General features: G+C 36.5%; 1 protein-coding gene across 3 annotated transcripts in view; it reads right to left on the bottom strand.

Moving 5' to 3' along the window:
- LOC124261914 overlaps positions 1–18531 on the bottom strand; it is a 322925-nt gene extending 304394 nt beyond the window's left edge. The window contains exons 1-9 of one of the 3 annotated variants that reach the window (XM_046696277.1): positions 18388–18531; positions 15491–15524; positions 11014–11166; positions 8379–8657; positions 6565–6717; positions 2393–2671; positions 1680–1832; positions 758–1036; positions 9–161 (exon numbers count right to left, since the gene is read on the bottom strand). In XM_046696277.1, coding sequence (XP_046552233.1) covers positions 9–161; positions 758–1036; positions 1680–1832; positions 2393–2671; positions 6565–6717; positions 8379–8657; positions 11014–11166; positions 15491–15524; positions 18388–18441 — 1537 coding nt within the window. In that variant the 5' untranslated portion in view covers positions 18442–18531. The remainder of the gene's footprint in view (positions 1–8; positions 162–757; positions 1037–1679; positions 1833–2392; positions 2672–6564; positions 6718–8378; positions 8658–11013; positions 11167–15490; positions 15525–18387) is intronic. The other 2 variants (XM_046696278.1, XM_046696279.1) reach the window with 2 other exon arrangements.
- Positions 18532–24577: the final 6046 nt, after the last annotated feature.

Here is a 24577-nt window from a genome sequence, read left to right as displayed (position 1 = left end):
ATGCTTACTTTGAGTGCAAGATGTTGGACTTGCATTTGGCCTGTACCATCCATCCTTACAGAGGCACTTCTTGTCTGTTCCAGTTTGAATACACTCTATGTTGAAGTCTGAGGTTGTGTCACACTGGGACGTCTCAGTACATACATCACCGAAGACTTGTCCTGAAATGTATCATTACATACAGCACAAAGTATGGCAAATAGGGTCATTGTAATATGCCTTGTCAGCAATAAAAGTACTATGCAACATAGAACTAAGACATTCACATATTACTTAGAAATATTCATGAGTTTGAATATGAGTTTGAACATTTCCTTTTGGCAACCTGGCATATACTGAAGAGTAACATTGAGTGAATTTGTAACAAACATTTATCTTCAAACAGTGTTGTTTCTTGTGCAACTGAATGATGTCAGAGAGAAGTAATATTTCCTGGCAATTATCATAATAAAGCAAGCAAAGTCCAGGGACAGTCTTGTACTAGACGCGATAGATCCTAACGCACAAAACAAACATCTGTTATCATTGTCTATTGTTTGTCATGGCAATCAATTAACTAAGAAATGATCCCACAAAACTCAAAAGACTCTTTTGGGCCAGAGTAGTCACAAACAATGTATGCTATAAAGAATTTAGCTATGAATAAAGCTAAAATAATGACATCAATTTATGACATTGTAAATACAAAACTTGACTATTTATGTCTTGGTGGGATAAACTGATGGCTGTTCGACTGAAATGCATCAAACTTAGGTACTTGTTGTTGTTAATGTCCTCCGGTCCGAGGTGATCAGCTGACTCCTGCCGTGCTGTGTGATGATAAGTCCAACTGTGACAGTGTATGTTGTTGCTGGAGACAGATACTGGATGTTGTAGCTCTTCTGGGTTGTACTGGCAGATCCTGGAGATCCTGGAGACCACGTTACGGTATAGCTGGATGTGTATCCTCCAGTGGCATCGGTATTGGTCCAGCTGATGGCAATATTACCTGCTCCTATAGTGGGTGTACCTGTGAAGACTAGTTGTAGATCGGTTGCTGAAAGCATACATATTAACACTGATAAGTGAAGGATTAAAACTAATAGCATCGATAATTATCCTCAATAGGATTCTTGGTTATAAAGGATTACTTATCTGTGCTCAATATTAGAATATAGAAATGACATTCTTTTAAGTAGTGTTTAAGTATTCTTTCCTAACTCAAGATTTAATATAAGGATTCGCAAAGCGATATAACCGACCTCCTAGCGGAATGTCTCGACGGTGACAGTTGTTGTTGAAATACGTACGCTCAAACTGGGAACTATAAATCTACATAAGTGGCTTGGAATTTAATAACATATTTTATGATCCTGAGCTAGGTTTGTGTACTCCTTTCAAAAGTTTAACTGACGCACAGATAGTTTACGGAAGAGCAATGGCGTTTCTAAGAAAAACTTATCACTTTCATCCATCACATTGTTCCATTTTCATCAATTTTCTCACAATCAATCTTATCAATGATTAAGCGGCTGTTCGTATATCCACAATTCACACAGTAAGAGAGTAACTCTTTAGCTTACAATAAGCCCAACTCAATCAAGTGATCACACATGATGAATCGACTGTAAATTTGGAAAATAGTTTGTGGGTGTTTTGTGACTATTTTAAGGCTAAATAGCTAACTATTTAATGCTTACTTTGAGTGCAAGATGTTGGACTTGTATTTGGCCGATACCACCCATCCTTACAGAGGCACTTCTTGTCTGGTCCAGCTTGAATACACACGATGTTGAAATCTGAGGTTGTGTCACACTGGAATGTCTCAGTACATACATCACCGAAGACTTGTCCTGAAATGTATCATTACATACAGCTCTAAGTATGGCAAGTACTATGCAACATAGAACTAAGACATTCACATATTACTCAGAAATATTCTTGAGTTTGAATATGAGTTTGAACATTTCCTTTTGGCAACCTGGCATATACTGAAGAGTAACATTGAGTGAATTTGTAACAAACATTTATCTTCAAACGGTGTTGTTTCTTGTGCAACTGAATGATGTCAGAGAGAAGTAATATTTCCTGGCAATTATCATAATAAAGCAAGCAAAGTCCAGGGACAGTCTTGTACTATACGCGATAGATCCTATCACACAAAACAAGCATCTGTTATCTTTGTCTGTTGTTTGTCATGGCAATCAATTAACTAAGAAATGATCCCACAAGACTCAAAAGACTCTTTTGGGCCAGAGTAGTCACAAACAATGTATGCTATAAAGAATTTAGCTATGAATAAAGCTAAAATAATGACATCAATTTATGACATTGTAAATACAAAACTTGACTATTTATGTCCTGGTGGGATAAACTGATGGCCGTTCGACTGAAATGCATCAAACTTAGGTACTTGTTGTTGTTAATGTCCTCCGGTCCGAGGTGATCAGCTGACTCCTGTCGTGCTGTGTGATGATAAGACCAACTGTGACAGTGTATGTTGTTGCTGGAGACAGATACTGGATGTTGTAGCTCTTCTGGGTTGTACTGGCAGATCCTGGAGATCCTGGAGACCACGTTACGGTATAGCTGGATGTGTATCCTCCAGTGACATCGGTATTGGTCCAGCTGATGGCAATATTACCTGTTCCTATAGTGGGTGTACCTGTGATGACTAGTTGTAGATCGGTTGCTGAAAGCATACATATTAACACTGTTCAGTGAAAGTCTAAAACTAATAATATCGATAATTATCTTCAACAGGATTATTGGTTATAAAGGATTACAAATCTGCGCTCAATGCTCGAATAGTAGTATCTTTGTTTCCACATTTCCAACTTCTGTTTATCAACATTGGTCAAACCATGTTTGAATCAATGATGAAAATACAGTATATCCGCTTTACACAATATACCAACAAGTGTGGTAAACCTCAGCGACTGGCCTGACGAGTGACTGTTTTAACCTGAAGACAACCCCTCTGTCCCTCCTCTAATGAATACCTCAGCATTGTTGCAACCTAATTACATGTACAGAAGTGTCATGGACCTAATGAGAAATACTGACCAATAATTGCTACTATATTTTCAGTATTTCATAAAAATATAGAAACAATTCTTCAAAGCAGACACATTTGCGCACGAATACACCAACTGACACAAATGTTTCATAAGATGCAGAATTCTTTTGATTGTCTAAGGGAATAGGCAGGCATGTGGCATTATACCATTTGGATATTCTTGAATAACATCTTGAGTGAGTAAGTGAGTCATTATTTAGCGTCACATCGGCAATATTTCAGCCATATCGTGACAAGAACAATCTAGTTTATATCAATATGAAAATCAGTAAAGTTAGAACATCGAAGGACAGTAAAAATACTAGAGTATCACAGCTATAAATTTAAAACTAGTACGCTATCGTAAACTTAAATCACTACAGACAGTACAAAATAAACACGGGATATAGATCACCAACAACCGGAGGTAGATCACCATACTTATATTCTTGTTTATATTGTAATTCGTTAGTTTCTGAATTTTTTAACTTTGTCAGTGTTAGGTCAACTTGTGGCCTCACTAATTGCCAAGGAGGAGAAGAAAGAAGACGGGAAGAAGAAATATTCTTTAACTTAATGCCAGGGGCAGAAATATATTGTTGGATTCTTATCCTAAGAGGTGGAACAAGTGAAGTTTTTTTATTATACAAATCCTCATAAAGAGGATTGAAAACGCAGTTGTGAGCAGGATTGGATTCATTAGAATATAACTTTGTGATATATTGTAAAGACAATTTGATACGGCGATATGGCTCATTGGCCTCAACGTATAGACTGGCAATGGGAGAGGTTCTGAAAGATTCAAGGCAAAGTCTCAGAGCTTGGTGATGAACAGAATCTAATAGTTTTAGGTTGCGTTTGCAGGCCCCATCATATACGATGGAGCCGTAGTCAAGTTTCGATCGGACCAAGGGTAGTTTGGTCCCCTCCCCACTTTGAATTAGAAACAACTTTTAACAAGTCGTGTGCCTTCAGGGGTCTTTATGTGGTTTGTATTTCCTACAAAAATGTATACAATTGGTTTTGGATTTAGAAAATTTAAAGGTCACATGCAACCAAAAAATCAAACATAATTAGAACACAATTATCAATTATTCATGACATATAATATACATTGCTGGTTACGAAAAAATATATAAACAAAATTACAAGCGTACAATCGCAAATCAACAGTGCAATATTGTGTACTTCGGTTTACTTCCAAAGAAACGAAACAGCCGGGATCCCGAACCCAGTCAGAGCGGGTGGGTGTGCACTCAAGTGTAACGTCTGGTTCATTTGCAGATGCCTTCACGGCTAATTATGTGTATGTATATAGAGAGATGTTGGGTTTTGTAAATACATGCTCATTTTTTGTGTATAACATTTTGCAATCAACCGACATCATAACATGTCATGTGTTCAAGTATCACACCTGCCTGTCTGTGTAATTACATAATGTGACAGAGACCGAACTCGAGCCATAAATCAATGCATATTGTTTATGGTGTATAGCCTGATTGGTGTTAAGTTCAAATTGCATGTGGTCAGTGATAGCAGCTGTGTATTGAATATTGTCATTAGCAGACAGGCAGGCAGACACACAGGTGTCAATAAAACAAGACATTGATTTTTGTCTGTGACAACGACATATCTATATCACAGTTAGAAATTCTGTCAACGCTAAATAATGACATTGCTTTTAAGTATCGAACTGAGAAAGTGCCTCGGTAAGAAGAACTTGTGGTGAAATAGACAAATGAAATTATATAAACAGTTAATTTACTGTCATAACATATAAAAAGCTCGCGCCTGTGGGATATCAACAAAACATTAGAAAAATAGCTCACACCAAAGCCTTCACCGAGAATTCACCCGACAACCCGCTTCCAAGCTGTGCGAACCGATTTACTTGCGCACGTGCTATGAGCGCAGCCCAGCTGTTGAAACCCGTGTTCCCCAGAAAAGTCTGGGGAAAATTAGTGAAACGTTTGAACTCCGATTTCGCGCGGGTTTTTTTCATCGCGTTATTTTTCAACTTTATAAGTTGAATTTGCATTTTTGACGATTTGTTTCGGTATGTCCATACCGAAAGGTATCAGAATCTGCAAAGTTGTGTTTTACGTTGCATGTGACCTTTAAACCCTTTTTCCAAACACCATCTATGATTTTTTTGAGACAGAGTAACATGTTGAAGCATGAAGGTGTTCGATGAACCTGCAACGAACGTCCATAACCTTCAGAGCAGAACAATCAAAACAGTTTAGGAATCCATCAACAGGACTTCAGCAGTGTGACATTGTAGCAAACTGTAAGATTGGATACACGTTATATGTGCGCTCAGTACTAGAATATGGTAATTATATTCCTTTAAGTAGTGTTTAAGAATTCTTTCACAACTCACGATTTAACATAAGGAATGGCAAAGCGATATTACCGAAGTCCTAGCAGAATGTCTCGACGGGGAAAGTTGTTGTGGAAATATGTACGCTCAAACTGGGAAATATAATTCAAGATAAGCGGTTAGGAATTTAAGAAAATAGTACATGGACCTGAGGTGTGTGTACTCCTTTTATAATTTTAACTGACGCAGGAATTAATTCTACGGAACAAGAATTTGTTTAAATTCAGAATCGTTTCTGATGAAAACATATCACTTTCATCTATGACATTGTTCCATTTTCATGAATTTTCTCACAACCAATATTATCAATGACTTGGCGGCTGTTTGAATATTGTTATGAGAATGTGTTTTTTGTCATTTGTAATATCACATTGATTACGTGATAGTTATAATTGGGTCACAATGTTTTGAGTGTGGGTTGTGGCTCGCATCTCGCATCATATATGTTCAATGACAAAAGTATTTTTAGCGGTAGGCCTTTTTGATAGCGGTTCAGAGTTGCCTCCCTTGGCAATCTTGTTTATTTACGGCTTTCATCATGCCGACTGTTCCACATAATTCCATAACGTTCTGAGAGAATAATGATGCAGCCTGTGTAAGAGCTATATAAAGGCTGGCTGTTGACTTGTGCAGCACGGACGTATTACATGACTGGAGTTATACACATCTGTCAGCCGTAAACGAGCTGATAGACTTGTCGACGGTTGACAGATGTGTGTCTGTCAACATTTCAAGACCGTACTTGTCAATTCAACTAATGTCATTGTAAACAACCTTCAATCAGTATATCTGTTCTCAGCGTGAATGTCGAGCCTCTGGTGAGTTAATATTTTATATTTGTGACTCAGTTGCATTGTACTAGATATCTGTATCATCATTCAGTGTAGCTTGCTGTTGAATATTTGAGACTTGTCTGTGTTCTATTTTGCTGGTTCAAAGGGAACTCTTAAACCTTTTTGTCACGGCAAATTTATTAACTGTAACAATATCCACGATTCACATTACAAGAGCGTAACTCTTTAACTTCCAAGAAGCTCAGCTCAATCAAGTGATCAGAGAGGATGAATACTGTAAATTTGAAAAATATTCTGTGGGTGGTTTTGTGACTATTTAAAAGCTAAATAGCTAAGTATTTAATGCTTACTTTGAGCGCAAGATGTTGGACTTGCATTTGGCCTATACCATCCATCCTTACAGAGGCACTTCTTGTCTGGTCCAGCTTGTATACACACTATGTTGAAGTCTGAGGTTGTGTCACACTGGGATGTCTCAGTACATACATCGCCGAAGACTTGTCCTGGAATGTACTATTACATAAAGCACAAAGTATGGCAATTAAGGAAATTGTGATATGACTTGTCAGCAAAAACAAGTACTATACAACATAGAACTAAGAAATTCAGATACTACTCAGAAATAATACTCAGCGGTATTGGTGAGTGAGATACAATTTATAGACACATTGGCATAAACGCAATTAAATTTGGTAAGAAAAAACTTTCAACGAAGGACAGTGAAGACAACCCTAATATCACACTATCAAGAATTAAAACTAGCATCGCTCTCTAAAATTGGATTTCAAATTAGGACAATATAATATAAAATGGGTTGCAGATTGCCAACAACTGAAGTTGGGTCCACGGGGATTTACAGTGCCTGGGGAACCTACTGGATTTACACCATCACTTCAGATGTTAGCGATTGTTAAAAAAAATCTAACCACAAGTTCAAGTAACATATATCCTACGATTAAAGAATGTGGAAGAATTAAAATCACTTTGAATGTTCTGGGACTTACGTATCATCTCAGGACAATAATTTTACAGTACTTTAACCCCCTTTAGGATACAGCCACTGACAATCTCAGTTGATAATCTAAATTACATATTATAAAACATTTATCTATTTACAACATGTTTGTCAAAATGTTTGCAACAATTCTATTTCTTTTAAAAATGCAATATTTAAATGATAAGTAACATTGAAAAGATCCATTTCTGTTTTGACATTGAAATATCTATCCGTTGTGATGGAAAACTTATTGCAGTCAAGCAGGACATGCTGGACCGCGATTCGTTCATCTCAAGGGATACCAAACGGAGGATCCTCACCTTTCAATATATATTCATGCATATACCTGCTGTGGCCAATACAACATCGTCGCATGATGACTTCTTTAAATCTGGATTGACAACCGAAGTAGGTGTAACCGATAGTTGTTTTTATTTGATGTAATGTATTGATGCCTACTTGGGTGTGACACTTCTTTTGCATCAGATCAGATCGGAGTATGGGATAAGAAGTGGTGTCACATATTTGTTGAGTGCTGCCTTAGCGTGTGCTGTGCTACAGGAAATTCCAACATGGCTGGGTAACCAGCAAAGTACGATGTCGTATTGGTCAGTAGCTGGATCATTATATAATTCAATCATTTCTATAAGAAGTGGATGTTTACAACATAAGTTTTTAATAGCCTGAAGGCACGAAAGAGAGTGAGAGAAGATTGTGTATCGCGGTATGAGTTTGAATATGAGTTTGAACATTTCCTTTTGGCAACCTTGGATATACTGAAGAGTAGCATTGAGTGAGTTTGTAACAAACATTTGTCTTCAAACAGTACTGTTTGTTGTGCAATCGGAAGATGTCAGGGAGAGGTAATAGTTCCTGGGACAGGCTTATACCATCCACGTTACATCTTAACACACAAAAACAAGTAGCTGTTTTCATTGTCTTTTGTTTGTCATGGCAATCAATTTACTAAAAAATGATCCAACTAGACTCGATAGACTCTTTTGGACCATATTAGTCACAGACAATTTATATTGTAAATAATTTAGCTGTGAATAAAGCCAAAATAATGACTTATTAAGCGACAGGATTTGAAAACAAAAATGACTATTTATGTGTTGGTGGGATAAAACTGATGTCTGTACGATTGAATACATTAAACTGAGGTACTTCTCGTTGTAAATGCCCTTGGGTCCGAGGAAATCGTCTGCCTCCTGCCGTGCTGTGTGATGATATGTTTAACTGTGACAATGTATGTTGTTCCTAGAGACAGGGACTGAATGTTGTAGCTCTTCTGGGTTGTACTGGCAGATCCTGGAGATCCTGGAGACCACGTTACGGTATAGCTGGATGTGTACCCTCCAGTGACATCGGTATTGGTCCAGCTGATGGCAATATTACCTGCTCCTATAGCTGGTGTACCTGTGATGACTGGTTTTAAAACGGTTGCTGAAAGCATACATATTAACACTGATAAGTAGAAGCCTAAAACTAATAGTGTGCATAATTATCCTCAACAGCATCATTGGTCATAAAGGATTACAAATCTGTGCCTTAGAACAGTGATGATTCGTCCCTGGCATATTAGTTTCATACGTGGTTTCAGATATTCACGCAAATGGCTGGCTGGCTAAAACAAACGAATTTTGATATCACATATTATTGTGTTGTAACGTTTTGCTAGTTGACAAAATAAACAATTCAATCTGTCAATTTATCGTTCGTTCCATCCACTCTTTAAAAAATTAATTACAACTAATGCAAAACAAAATGCTTTAACGCAAAATATTAAATCACTTACAGACCTCGACGGCTTCAAATCTGCCTTAAATTCCAGAGGTACAAATATTCATTTCGACCCAAATATAGGTTCAAGAAGTTATGAAATCCTTCACTGTCGCTTAAGGTAGGATGTAGCGATCTAAACGCTGACAAACTCAAGAGACATATATCATAAAGAGCAGATTGTGTTTTTTCCAGATTTGATTCAATAAGAGCAAATGAATTTTATTAATGGCTTTTCATTAGAAACAATCCTATATGGAACTTCTTCCATTGACCGTGCAACTCAGTCTCATATATTAAAATCTATTCATCAATTTATAATGGAAACTAGACGTTTTGACTAAGCAAATCATCTGTTATAAATCGTAACTCTTAAAACTATACTACTAGTGATGCCGACTGCAAATGTCGTAAATGTATCTAACCCCAATGTGCTGAATCTTTCGACTACACGTCATGACATCAATTTTAATTTGATATTTTCTGTGTTGTTTCCTTGTCATGTTAATGTTTTATTTATTTATGCGGGGAACAGGTTTCATATAAGTTCTTTTTGAACTTGTTGACAAATCCAGTTCATGCATTTTTCATGAAATAGATATGTTTAAACCAACAAAGTATAATATTATTCATCAATCTAATTACAAACAATATAAGTCTATAAAATAACCGATAGAAATGCACGTTTGGTTTACTTGTGTAAATGTCATTAGTAAACGGTGTTCCCATGAAAGAAAGTGATTGTGAATAGATCTAATTGTGAACAGGTCTAACTTCTACAAAATGAATAACAAATTTCGCCACAGGCTACTTATGTGACCTTGTATCTAAAACTGTCTCTGACAATAGTCAATACAATCTCAGAAGAAATCCCAAGTTACAAACAATGAACTGTAGGACAAAAACATATGAAAAATCATTCCTACCAGACACAATAAAAATGTGGAATTCGTTACCTGACGACGTGGCGAATGCTAATACAATAGGCGAATTTAAAATAAATTATGAATCCAATGACTATCTTGACCTGAATTATGGCAGTCGATTTTGTCAGATTATACACAGTCGTCTCAAGCCCGGCTGCAGTGATTTAAACGTGGATAAAGTCAACAGACATATATCAACTAATGCTGAATGCGCTTGTTGATACCTCAATGAAAATGTTATTCATTTTCCCCTTACATGCCCCGTCGTGATGTTGCTGAAATATTGCTAAAAGCGGCGTAACACCAAACTCAATCAGTCCTTACATGTAAATTATATACTGCCGTTAGAAATAATGCATACTTTTATGAAAATGGCCACAGCCTTCAAACAAACAGTGTTATACGGAACACCGCTAACGATGAACATAGGAATATTATAGAGTCCCTACACCAATTCATTTGCGAGACTAAACGATTTGAAAAAAACAGTCTAAACCAAATAATACATAACAATTACCTTAACAAAAAGTAATGAAAAGTAACTGCAAGAGCGTTGATAATTAGAATTTCCAATACACATACCATGGTATGATTTTAGTTTATTTCATTCTGTCTCTTTTCTTTAGTTCCTGTGTGTTCTATTTGTGTAATATTTGTACTGGTGAATGAAAATACGTTTAAACCATATGTCTCGACGGGGAAAGTTATTGTGGACATATGTTCGCTCATTCTGAGAAACTCTGAGAAAATATTATATGGACCCGAGGTATGTGTACTTCTTTCATAATTTTAACTGAGGCACAAATTAAATTTACGAAACAGGAATGTGTTTAAATCCAGAATCGTGTCTTACGAAAACTTATCACTTTCATCTATTATATTGTTCCATTTTCATGAATTTTCTCACAACCAATATTATCAATGACTTGGCGGCTGTTCGTATATCCACAATTCAGAGGGTAACGCTTTAGCTTCCAAAATGCTCCGTTCAATCAAGTGATCAGAGAGGATGAATCAACTGTAAATTTGGAAAATAGTTTGTGGGTGTTTTTGTGACCATTTAAAAGCTAAATAGTTAAGTATTTAATGCTTACTTTGAGCGCAAGGTGTTGTGCTTGTACCTGGCCTATACCATCCATCAGTACAGAGGCACTTCTTGTCTGGTCCAGCTTGAATACACACGATGTTGAAGTCTGAGGTTGTGTCACACTGGGATGTCTCGGTACATACATCACCGAAGACTTGTTCTGGAATGTACCATTACATACAGCACAAAGTATGGCAAGTAGGGAAATTGTGACAGCCCTTGTCAGCAAACACAAGTACTATACAACATAGAACTATTAATTCAGATATTACTCAGAAATATCCTCGCGGTATGAGTTTGAATATTTCCTTTTGGCAACCTAGGATAAACTGAATAGTAACATTGAGTGAGTTTGTAACAAACATGATAATTTTGTCTTCAAACAGTACTGTTTGTTTTGCAATTGAAAGATGTGGAAGAAAAGTTCATGTGATTTTCCCGTCAATCTGCGAGACTCAGTCGAATTATATATGTATAATCAAATCTCTATCACATATTTGAACCATGATATATTGTATCCTTTCCAGCAGAAGGCATATTGGTAAACGTACAGTTGAGGGTAAGAATAAAAGATATTATTCAGAGCGTTGTGAACCTGACTTGGCATGTTCTTATCACATATTAGCATGAATATTTAAGACAATAAATGCTTGGTTTCACACTGTTCAGTCCTGAATGGTTTTTGAAGCACCATACGTTTCTGCTCTACAGTCAACAGCTATATTGTAAGTTTTGGGTACCCGTTGAAACACTGGGGCGGCGGGGTATCCTTGTAGTTCGCTCATCACGGCTAAGACCCGGGTACGATTCCCCACATGGGCACAATGTGTGAAGCCATTTCTGATGTCCCCGCCGTGAATATTGCTGGCATATTGCTAAAATTTAACTGCCCATTTCAGTATGTCATAGACTTATTGATTTGTATGCATTCTGACAGTAGACTGAGGTTTATTACTATTTACACGGGTCAGTCGTGTTACAAATAATATATTGGAACATGTCAATGTGCAGATATAGAAAACATGAACTGAGTTTGATACTAGAAACGTCACGTTGGCAAAAGTATAATAATGATTATGTAAATTACTAGTCATTAATCATTTGATTCTTTCCCGAGAGCATTAAGGAATTCATCTGAGATGCAAAACTACTGTTTACTGTATCATGATAATTATTCACTTAAACTCTTAAAAATAACTGATGTAACAGGAACAAAACATTTTTTAAAGAACAACAACAGAATAAACACAAAATATATGTCTGTACATATCGTCATAATGTGCTTGATGTTTTGCTCATCCAAAATTCGTCTCACCAATGCTTCATCATAAAAAATAATTGGCAAAACCCATACTTAGTATCAAGAGGGCGGGGTTGATCTAACAACAAAATTAATGCTAGTCATATTGGTTGTGACCACTATTGGCGTTGATAGAAGCCTTCAAGCAAGAACGGGATGGTGCAGATGATGTAAAAAACAGAATTGAGGATGATGCTTAAAATATTCATCAAAGATTGCCCCAACTGAACAGCGTTACTGACTCTGTTTTACCCTGTTGTAGACATTGTAGCAGTTCATTTCAGAAATGTCCCGTGGGAGATACCTGCAGAAACCTACACAATTATGTACAATTACTCAAGACTGTAAGGAATCACTTCGCTTAATGTTCGCAGGATGGCTGTTGATACAAGCAAGGATTGGGTGGTGCAGATGCTGGAAAACAGAATTGAGGATGCTGCTGCAACTATTCATAAGGAATTGCCCCAAATGATCTAGCGTTACCGAATCTTTCTGATCATGTTGGAGGCGTTATAACATTTCATTCCAGGTATGTAATGAGAGGGGAGATGCCTGCAGCAACTGGACATGGCAGTACAGCAGTTGTATCAAGACAATTAGTGAAGACAGTAATGCTGGGGTTACACGAAACATCGTGAAACGGGGACAAAACGGGAGGGGCGTCAGACAACGTGACGAGCCAACGCTTTAACCACTAGGCTACCCCTCCGCCCCCACTTCTGAAATTGAACATGAGTATTCAGTGCTATATAAATCAAGTTTTGCATACTCGTGAATATCATGACAGCCAGATACACTTGACAGTATATATCCCCTTCTTTTGTTGCTCACATAGTTGCTTCGATGTTGTCAGGATGATGTTTACCTTTTTTAAACACATTTAGGTAGGATCACAGAATTCTTTCTTAAAACTAACTTAAAACATTTAAACGATAAACTGGGATTTTACGCCAGAATGAACTGTATATTCAAGATAAATGTGTCACTGCAAATTAAAATTCCCGAAGAGGTTTTACATTCATAAGTATCACTCTTTCTGATCCTGTTGCAGTCGTTGTCCTATTTTATTCCAGTCATGGCAGTATAGAAGACTTGCAGGGACTGCTGCCTCAAAACATCTCTTTCATCACGTGTAACTTGTGTGTGGGCCTTATAATGCTGAATTGTGACGTTCTGTTTCTGCATTTGCAGCAAGGGTGTTCATACCATAACACTTCAACCAAACATCTCAAAAGCGTTCTCCTTGACGTCTGTACCTTCGGTATGTTACCTTGTCAATAAGTGTTTATATTAAGTGTATAGTGCTTCAAACATAAATGTCTACCTCTCTTGCTGTAAAGCGATAACTGTGATACTGTGAATGAAGCCAGTTAAGCGTCACATTAAACAACTATAAATTGCCACAAAACGCGATCACCAACACTTCACACAACTACATTTTACATCTTAACCATCCTTCTAACTATCTTCAAGTAAACTTTTTCAGTTCTAATCTATTTCTCCCGTACCCATCCTTATTACTTATGTCACATATCTCTGAAAAAAAAGGATCTTCATGCAAGATAGGAGAGTCGCCTATACCAGATCCTTGAACGGGGACGACAGAGGATTCCCTACCCAGGGCAGAATTAAATAACCGGCAAGATAACACTCATTCAAATTCTGACTGACTTACATAAAGAGTTTGTAGTTTGTTCCCACTAAAAACATTCCTCACAGAACATAGACATTACATGAAGTGAATATATATTAATGTTTAATCAAATAATGCCTCACATAGGACTGAGATGTTAACTGAAGTATAAACCTACTATAAATGAGCCATGAATATCTAACTTCAAAACATAATACAGGTCCATTTTTATTTCGTAAGGGGTCCCCTAAGCTCCATAAAAGTCACTACAAAGAGAGATATATAAGTGGGTCAAGGTAGAGTACCATGAAATCACTGACTCAAGGATTAATAAGCATAATCCTTCAATCAAGAAATGGCGATCTCTATACTCAAAACAAGTATACTAGACAAAAATATACCTTGTTGATTTTCGAAAACACAAAGGAAGTGCGTGAATATTTGCAGTCCACTTTAACAGCATTAAGAAAAACTTCATTGCTTGATCAGCGGAGTATGTATCACGGAACATGATGACTATATATTGTTACAACACATTTAGGCGAGAAGGTATTTGGAAGCGATCCTGTTTCATAATTATGTTGTTACAACACATTTATGCCAAGAATGGATTTGGAGACGATCAGAGAGACCGCCTTACCTATAGCATAATCATTTCTTTCTTGTCACTTTTGAGGAGCAGTCGAGCATGTTCTATTCCGCCACTAAAAGACAGCTATTTCACATAACGCTATGCTATATCCAGTGTAATCTTAAACGTTGAACATAGGACTATGTATCAGTGAAAGTTACTGCAGAATAATCAAGTTACAAAGCAGTTATATTTTATAAAACATTAGTACTTTCTCATCTATATAATTTAACGCAGGGTAGAAGCTAGTGTACTAAAATGTTAAGTAATACTTAATGTTAAGTATATACAGAAATACAATGTATTTCACTTTACAGAGTTCTGATACACACTAATATATCAATCTTTTTCTGAAAGAGGATTAAAATACAGAGTAAATATTGAAATTCTCCTCGGTTTGAAATAAGACCATGCCTCCAAGGCCAGGTAGCATATGAATGATAGCTGTGAAAGGAAGTTCGGTTACTGAACACCTACAAATACAGCAGGAAGATTTTGTAACAGCAGAAAGGAGAAGGTCGACGTGAAGACAACTGCAGTGACTGCAAGAGTTGACGTTGATAGTAGACTGACAGCGATAGTTAATTGACACAGATTTTAGATATTTTTGCGTGATGATGTGGTACACACATGAGTCAATGTTCCTGTTGTGGGTATATTTGGAATTGGTACATAGCCATGTGAATGATGAGAGGATATACCTAATATATTAACACAGTTGCCGTGCTACACGACCATCTGAGTACACATGCATGAAACATTCGACGTATATGCAACATACACACGTTCTGAACTCAAGCAATAATAGTTAAACCCTTCAATTACAGTAGACCATAGTTATTGTCATAACTTTTAGACGTGAAAATGACATTATTAGTTAGAAGCCTAACACAAATTAGATATACGACATCAGTACTCACGAGATGGTGTTGTTGTAGTGGCAGCATTGCTCATCTGAAAGGGGAGAAAATACATTACATCGTCCTATTGGTAAGAGAATGTGGAAATGCTAATGCATCTTGTGGCACGAGCATGTGCATTGTGGTGTCTGGCTTCTTCAGTATATGCTGGTAAGTATACGCACAAGAATTAAGGATGAAGCCAACATAAAATAGAGACATGTTGTACATTAACAAATGATCTTAGTTTACAAATCAATATAAAGCACTGTAAATTCGTGATAGTAGCAGTACACAACAGAGGAGAAGTCTGAAACTGGTAATTGTAGAAAGTTCGAAGAATGGTACCACATGGCATCGACATACATAATGAAAGTATGATTCGATTACATTTTATATTTTTTTCTTTTAAGATTCAGTGGTACGAAAGTTGAAATATTTAGAATGGAAATAGTGTAATATTAAAGCATATAAACAGCGTAGCTCTATCCAGTATAATATGGAAGTTCTCGCAATTTACCTAACCTAGTTTCATTGCATATGCCGTGCTTTGCTGACATCTTGACATGACAATACTAGTAGTTACTACATTTTTAAACTGAGTTCATTTGCCATCAACGATTCTTTGTAAATTGTCACACATTATATACTCATGGAAACGAATGATGGAACACCTGAAAGTACAAGTGTTCCTTTATTCTTTTCCAGGTTTCTTCACAAGCTTTGTATTGCACTGTGGGTGAAATTCTGCAAAGGAATGAAGGAACACTTGTACTTTCAGGTGTTCTCTTATTCGTTTCCATGAGTATAATGCGTTTCCATGTCCTTGTAGATTGCCATTATGTTTTGCACCCAGTTCATGTGTACGTCACTATGTGTAATTGTTTTATTGTTAGGGAGCGGCATTGACATAAGCAAAGTTAATGCTTGTTTATGAATCCCCTCATGACTATTTGTACGTTTAAACCACAACATGGGAATTTCAAGAAGACTTTCAAGAGTATATAAGGTGGCAAGTACATGCTTTTAACAATTCACATTACATTAGGCCAGTGGTTGTGAGAAGACCACATTTCTAGCCCAGATATCCAGCCGGGACCTATCTTAGAAGCTTGGCATCTGTATCTGTTATCACTCACACTACTGCTATTACCATTGCTATTTTGTCCCCATATGGTCATTGTAATTTGCATGCCACTCTGTCGTGTTATGTCATGTTAATTGATCTGCAGTAATCTGCTGTCATTTGTATTCTTACCTAAACTTAGTCAGTTGTGAAGCAGAAATTGTTAATTGTACAACATTCCTGTCGTTTGCTGGTTTCACACTCTATTCATTTGCGTATAAATTTCTGGCTTATGTTTATAAGTTTAATTTAAACATATTTTATTCACAATCTGAATATGATCGTGGACAAGTTCTTACAACTTATAAAATCCCTCTCCAAAGATATTTACAATAACTAATTACATCACAAACAATTAGAAACAGAGACGGAGGAAAAATTAACAGTACAGGGGAAATGTTATAATGCAAAAGGTGAATAGAAAGAAGAATACTTATTTTTGTTGTTGTTTTAATTTGGAAAACGACAAGTAGCAACACCTATGTACTGTAACTTTATTTGTTGTGTAAATATCAGTCTGTCACCATTCACCATTGTAAAAGTATCCATTATTCACATATTATACATAACCTTCCTATTTCACATATCTATACGTCAATTTCTTGAGAACAGTGTTGCTACCTACACCTAAACGTCCTTGTCATTGTAACAAAGAAGGTGTCCATCAATAGTGCCATCTTCCTTGTTCTATAAAGGTTGTCTTATCATAACTCCAGTCAGCGTTAAGGGATAGAACGGTAAACATAACTCGTCGCCAAAATTATCCGATAATTTTAACCTGTCGAACGTATACAGTGCTGATAGGCTGTCGACAGTCATTTTACACTTCGGATGACAATAAATCGGTTTTATTGACTGAGAACCAAGCATTCTATATTGACAGAATGCTACAATTATCTTTAAACCGCACCAACAGCTAATGTAATCAATATGATTCACGACGAGACATTTCTTATGACTTCGAAATTAGTCCAAAGGGCACTACTGTCATTTTTAAAAGAAAATGTCACGGGCCTCCACTGTCGATGTTTACCGCAGTGCTCTCTCGATTACAGTAATGCACCACAAACTCACGGGCTTGGCACATTCAAGTAACATAAAAGTTACAGACTGAGTGTATATTTTACTCGAATTTTGCATGTATATGCGTTGAGTCATTTGTCGTGTTCCGTGAGGTTTAGAATGTGGGTCAAACATAGATAATCCGTGTGGACCAGAGATCGTGTTCATACAGTTGCACAACGCTACCAGGATACCCCATTTCGAATGGGCAGAAGATTATAAAAAGCCACGTGCACAAATGCCGTAACTTCTGCATGGGTAAATATCAACGGGGGAAATATATAGACACATTACTGCTGGATCTATTCGTGGGTCATGCATTAGCTTGCAAGGTATATGAACTGACTCATAAAAGTATGCTTTATATGAACACATATGACATAATGTATATGAGTAAATATAAAAATGTATAAGCTATAACAGATGAATTGTACACATCAGAATATATGAGAATGAGTATACATGGACTACCTTACAAGCTATTGTATGAACTACGAACTGACTCATAAATGTAAGTATGCTTTATATGAACGTGTATGACATACTGTATATTACTACTGGGTCTGTGTCAGGAAGCAGGTGATGTAGGTATATATTCTGGTTCTTCAACCAGTCTCGGGACCTACTGCTGCTTGTCCTTTATAAAAATTGAGCAGGAAAGTAAGTGAAAATTTGACATGATGAAAATGAATGAATTCGTTGTTCACAGTATATGAATAACGTGACATACCCGATATCGAAGTACAGCCAGGAGCCCCAGCAGAAAACATCCACAAACAGCCATTGCTGATTTCCGACGCCCAGCTGTATATGTCTGACAGGTGTAGAGACAGTGTGGCCTTTAATAAAAGTGAGTTACTTCCTGGTCGCACTGAGAACACTGTGTAGTATAACTAGCAAGCTATTTCTCGTTCTGCCTCCCTGCGCACACACACCAAGATCATCCCTGCCAACCCTCGAGGTTGTTGTTTGTGCGGGGACCGTCAGTGTTGAAATGGTTCCAACTGCCTAGGTCTAGGTCACCTTCTATCCACTGGGTTGTGACGAAGTCAACCACCTGATTCACTCTCGGAACTGTCAGAATGCCTCTCCACGTGATCAATTCTCACCTTTTCCTCTTGTTCACAAGGAGCATATAACCATTTACACATAGGTATCTCCCACCACGATAAGTAAGAAGAAACTTGTAGTCTAACTGTGCATTTGCCATAACTAAAGTTGTGAAAATGATAATTAAAACTGACATTTCCAACATTATTTTAACATGAAAGTTTATGTAAGAAATTGAATAACTCACTACTAATGACTTAAGTGAACTGAATGTTCATATTACTAATCAAAGTTATTGAGTGAACACACTCACTGATATGGATTCACTCACATATATGTACACGTCTTATTTCGTTTCCTAAATGAACACATTTTACATTTTGTAGAAAACCAGTGCCTTAATCCCTTAAAGCAACACCGTTGTCGCAACATCAAACATCAAAGGATTTTTACCTCGACCCAAAGGTCCAACTCACGGGACTACCACCGCGCTTCGTATCAATAAAGTCAAATTACATAAAACGATATTATCAGATGCTTGTTTCGAAGTTTGATTTGCACAAGTAATTCAGTAATTGGTCAAAAGATAGTATCCTCGCTTTTGTGGGCATGAAAATATTTTTTTAAACCTCAATCATTTATATATTTTTAGTGTTTCAAGGGGTTGTGTTCTCACTGTTTCATGATTGTACATGGTGCCGATGTTTATCTGAATGAAGGTGCTTATCAATGCATATCCATTTGTTGATTCACATGTACCAATTTCCTTGTAATATGAAACATTTCATGTCAACACCGAGAGAATAATCTCAATTACTGAAACAAATTTCAGTAGACGTAAAGTGCAATATAGTGGTGAAAATAGGAATGGATCAGTGAAAATCAGGGTTGACATGGGTTAAAGCGTTCTTTCGTCTCTCGAAAGAATTGCAAAATGTAGACATCAAAAGATGAAATTGCTGAAATATTGTTCGACATAATGGGAAAGTTAACAGTTATAAACTTTTTGTATTTGAACATACTTTATTCATGAAGTAAAAATTACATGAATATGGATTGGCACAACAAGCCAACGGCTTATGTAAGTGCCGCTCCATTAGATATAACAAAACACAATCACTAATTATATTCAAACAAAGTACAGAGGCAATTAATTCCACAAAGGCAAGAAATGGATAATGATAGGAAAGTATTCACAAAATTACATTCAAGCGTTCATAGTAATTGCATACATAAGAGTTTAGAATAATTTGAATCTATTTGAAATTAGTATGTATTCATGATCAGAGGCAAGAATAAACTGATTAATTCTGTTGGTAGAAGTTTGATTACCTTAAAGAATTGAATTCAAGTCAAAACCACTAGTATACAAATATTTATCTGATCTTATTAAGTCAAAACAGGGGCAAAAAAAGAAGTACTCGAGAGAATCTCCCATGTATACCCACATACATTCGGATTATTTGAAATATGTCTATGAAAACTATGAGCGTCACTACACCCAATCTGCGGCGAGCATGGGATATTTGACAAAATCCAGATGCAAAGTTTTTATCAAAGAGAGTGTTTCCTTGTGTGGTCTGTAATCGTGTTTTGAACGAATTTGCTGATTTTGAGCTAATTATTTCGGGTCGTACATTTAACCATAAACGTATGGTATCAGGTAAAGAGGAGCGTGCATACGAGTGCATGGCAACGAATTGTGCGAATTTCTATCAGTATTTTTCAGAATGTAAGAACTTAAAACCGAAATATGTTCTAGAATTAAACCATATCAGTAGTTTGGAGTAAGATTATTATTCACTTTGTAGAAAAAAGTTTTATTTCTCTTCGTTTAACTAATTGTATGAAATGGTGACTTTGTAGATTTTATCATGACAAGTTCCTCTCGCAGCTCCACACATCGTTCTTAGAGCGTCAAATTGTAAATGTTCTAGAGTCATATAATGATCCTCCGTGCAGTTGTCCCATATGAAGCAACAATAATCGAAATTTGGAAGTATATATAGAGAATCTCACCCAAGTGTCTACAGATATCAATTATATCAACACGAGTTGATAAAGTTACAAATATCCGAGCGGCCGTTCCAATGTTCTGAATGTGTTGTGTTTCTATTTGGAGCGAGCTCTGTTTGGAAGGAGAACAGTTTTGGATGATAAAATAGGTATACATACGTTTTAATGTATGTCTAGTTAATTTATATTTGAAGCTTCTTAAACAATTTACCATAGGACTTATAACCTTTACTATTTTGTCAATATGTTTTTCCAATAACAATCTTTTTGAAGATAAACACCTAAATGTTTATGAAATATATTTCATTTACTTGCGTTCCTTTCATTCCTATGGGTGAACATACAGAGAGATTTACCTTGCGGGAAAATATAATCGTTTCAGTTTTTGTTGGATTAAAATTTACTTGCCACATATTGGCCCAATCAGAAATACGATTCAAATCATTATTAAAATATCGTGTTGCTTTGTCTGGATTATCTACAAATATATATACACTGATGTGTCATCTACAAATATATACACTGATGTGTCATCTAAAAATATATACACTGATGTGTCAACTACAAATATATACACTGATGTGTCATCAGCAGATAGTCCAATATTGCTGTTGATGCCATGTATGTATGATATCATTTATATATACACTGATGTGTCATCAGCAGATAGTCCAATATTGCTGTTGATGCCATGTATGCATGATATCATTTATATATGCACTGATGTGTCATCAGCAGATAGTCCAATATTGCTGTTGATGCCATGTATGTATGACATCATTTATATATACACTGATGTGTCATCAGCAGATAGTCCAATATTGCTGTTGATGCCATGTATGTATGACATCATTTATATATACACTGATGTGTCATCAGCAGATAGTCCAATATTGCTGTTGATGCCATGTATGTATGACATCATTTATATATACACTGATGTGTCATCAGCAGATAGTCCAATATTGCTGTTGATGCCATGTATGTATGGCATCATTTATATATACACTGATGCGTCATCACCAGATAGTCCAATATTGCTGTTGATGCCATGTATGTATGACATCATTTATATATACACTGATGCGTCATCATGCAGATAGTCCAATATTGCTGTTGATGCCATATACATCATTTATATATACACTGATGTGTCATCAGCAGATAGTCCAATATTGCTGTTGATGCCATATATGTATGATATCATTTATATATACACTGAGGTGTCATCAGCAGATAGTCCAATATTGCTGTTGATGCCATGTATGTATGATATCATTTATATATACACTGATGTGTCATCAGCAGATAGTCCAATATTGCTGTTGATGCCATGTATGTATGATATCATTTATATATACACTGAGGTGTCATCAGCAGATAGTCCAATATTGCTGTTGATGCCATGTATGTATGATATCATTTATATATACACTGATGTGTCATCAGCAGATAGTCCAATATTGCTGTTGATGCCATGTATGTATGACATCATTTATATATACACTGATGTGTCATCAGCAGATAGTCCAATATTGCTGTTGATGCCATGTATGTATGGCATCATTTTTATATACACTGATGTGTCATCAGCAGATAGTCCAATATTGCTGTTGATGCCATGTATGTATGACATCATTTATATATACTTGGAACAGAAGCGGCCCTAAGATTGATCAATGAGGGACTCCTGCCGATATATATTTCATTTCTGATGATCGGCCATCTATAACTACTCTTTGAACTCTATTTCTAAGATAACAGCGAAACCATCAATTAAACTACCACGTATTTCATAAGCCTCTAATCTAAACAATACCCGTATGCCATACTTTGTCAAAAGCTTTACTAATGTCACAGAAAACGCCTTTACTTCTTTTCCATTATCTAAAGCATTTGCTATAAAGCCATATAGATATGTGAGTTGATAAGCAGTACAATCGCCTGGCATAAATCATGATTGCAAATTTGTGGCATTGTGGCATTCATTTACATTGCCTTTTATCCAAAGGAAATACCGAAGTTCTTTCCATATAGTGGGAAAAAATACGCCCTTGCGATGACTTTTTAAATGCATATATGTGAGGGGCAAAGAAAGTGAGTCTGCGGTTAGCTTGATAAACTTATTGCTTATTTGGTCAGAGCAACTTGCTTTGTTTATGTCAACTGATGAAAGAATTGTCAAAACAATTTCACTTAATAACATTTTCCTTTCTATATTCTACATCTGGTATCTGTTTGTCTGGGAATCCAATTTTGGCTTGGTCACTAAAGTAATCGTTAAATATGTTTCCCTTCTCGTTTGCGTCTTCATAGATGATACCATTGTGATGTAGAGGGGAAATGGTCTTTGTTGTCATGTTGTCATGAAATGTTACTGTTATTTAATTTATCATCAAGTTTAGAACAATAATCTGATTTAGCTTTTCTTACCGCTGATGTTACCTTAGTTTTAAGTTTCTGAATTTTATCCAATCATTGTCTTGATTTCAACATTTTGCTATTTTATGCTGGCGGTTTCTTTGCCTAATTAGTCTTCGAGTGAATTTATTCGTTCATGGCGTGTCACGTGATCTTATAGTTACTACCTTATTTGGAATAAATGTATTACAGTTATAAACTTGAAGCCACCCCTCGTGTTAGTCGGTTTTGAGGAGAGATTTTTGTTAGATTATGCACAGCAGATATCATGCTCAGATAAGATATGAAACATGTAGAGTTTTCACTAGCCTCTTTTATTCAGGTGCTTAAATCGGTGAGAGGCAATTAGTAATGAAAATATTCGAATCGACGCAACTATGCACAATTAGCAATGGAAATGTAACATTTGATATAAGGTATATGTCTGAACATATTTTATAAATGTATACGGAATGATACTGGCGCTTACTTGTCAAATGATATCTGTTTCTTCACTTCGTGAACGTGAGTGCTGATGCCCACAATTTCACGCGTTTGTACTTATCATAAATACTCTTCTGATACAGGCGATTTGATACAATGATATGTCTTCAACAACATCGTTTGTAGTGTTCCAATATATCATTCTGAGAATGATCTTTAATTAGTATCATCTTAATGACTTAAAGTCATTGCTAAACTGCCAGCAAAAGAAAGTTATCACCGACTTCACTTGACCAAACAATAGAAACAACGTATGTGAGATTTATGATAATTATTTTACAAACTGAAATAATTTTCCAATAATGTAACTAAAAATCCATTGTAATGCTCTTCTTGCATTTGCCGCAGCTCACTAAAGAGTCAAGGGATTAAAATTTAAATGACATAAATCAGAGTTCATTAAAAATGTGCATAAAGTGTCACATAATGCACAGGAGTCAGGGGACACGTCATCAATAGCGAGTGTGACCACCCTGGGCATCCATACACGACAACACAGACTGCTCAATGACATCGTCAGTCGGCGGATGACGTCAGCAAGAATACTGTTAAGTCAAAGAGAGTCTGTTCAAGTTCCTGTCGGCTCGCTGGAGGTGGTACACGCTGCCTCAGCTGACAATCAAGATGATCTCAGAGATGTTCAATGGGGTTCTTGTCTGGAGAATGCGCTGGCCAAGGCAATACGTTGACGTTAACATTGTGCAGGTATTCTCGAACAATTCTGGTGGTGTGAGGCCTTGCGTTGTCCTGCTGCAAAATTACTCCTCTTGTCTGTTGTCGAATAAAGGTCATCACAAAAAACGTTAACGTCTCAACACTTCATCCCAGGTCTCGCTGGGCATTCAGATTTCCTCGGATGATAACCAGTCATGTTGTTCTCTGGCCACAAATGCCGCCCCATTCTATGACGCTTCCTCCATTGAACTGATGAACGCAGTTCTGTGGCGGCC

Source organism: Haliotis rubra, unplaced genomic scaffold (assembly GCF_003918875.1).
Source record: "Haliotis rubra isolate DU_JTF1 unplaced genomic scaffold, ASM391887v1 Scf816, whole genome shotgun sequence".
Classification (NCBI taxonomy): Eukaryota; Metazoa; Mollusca; class Gastropoda; order Lepetellida; family Haliotidae; genus Haliotis; species Haliotis rubra.
Note: the sequence above shows the minus strand (reverse complement) of the source record. Positions and strands in the feature narration are given on the sequence as shown.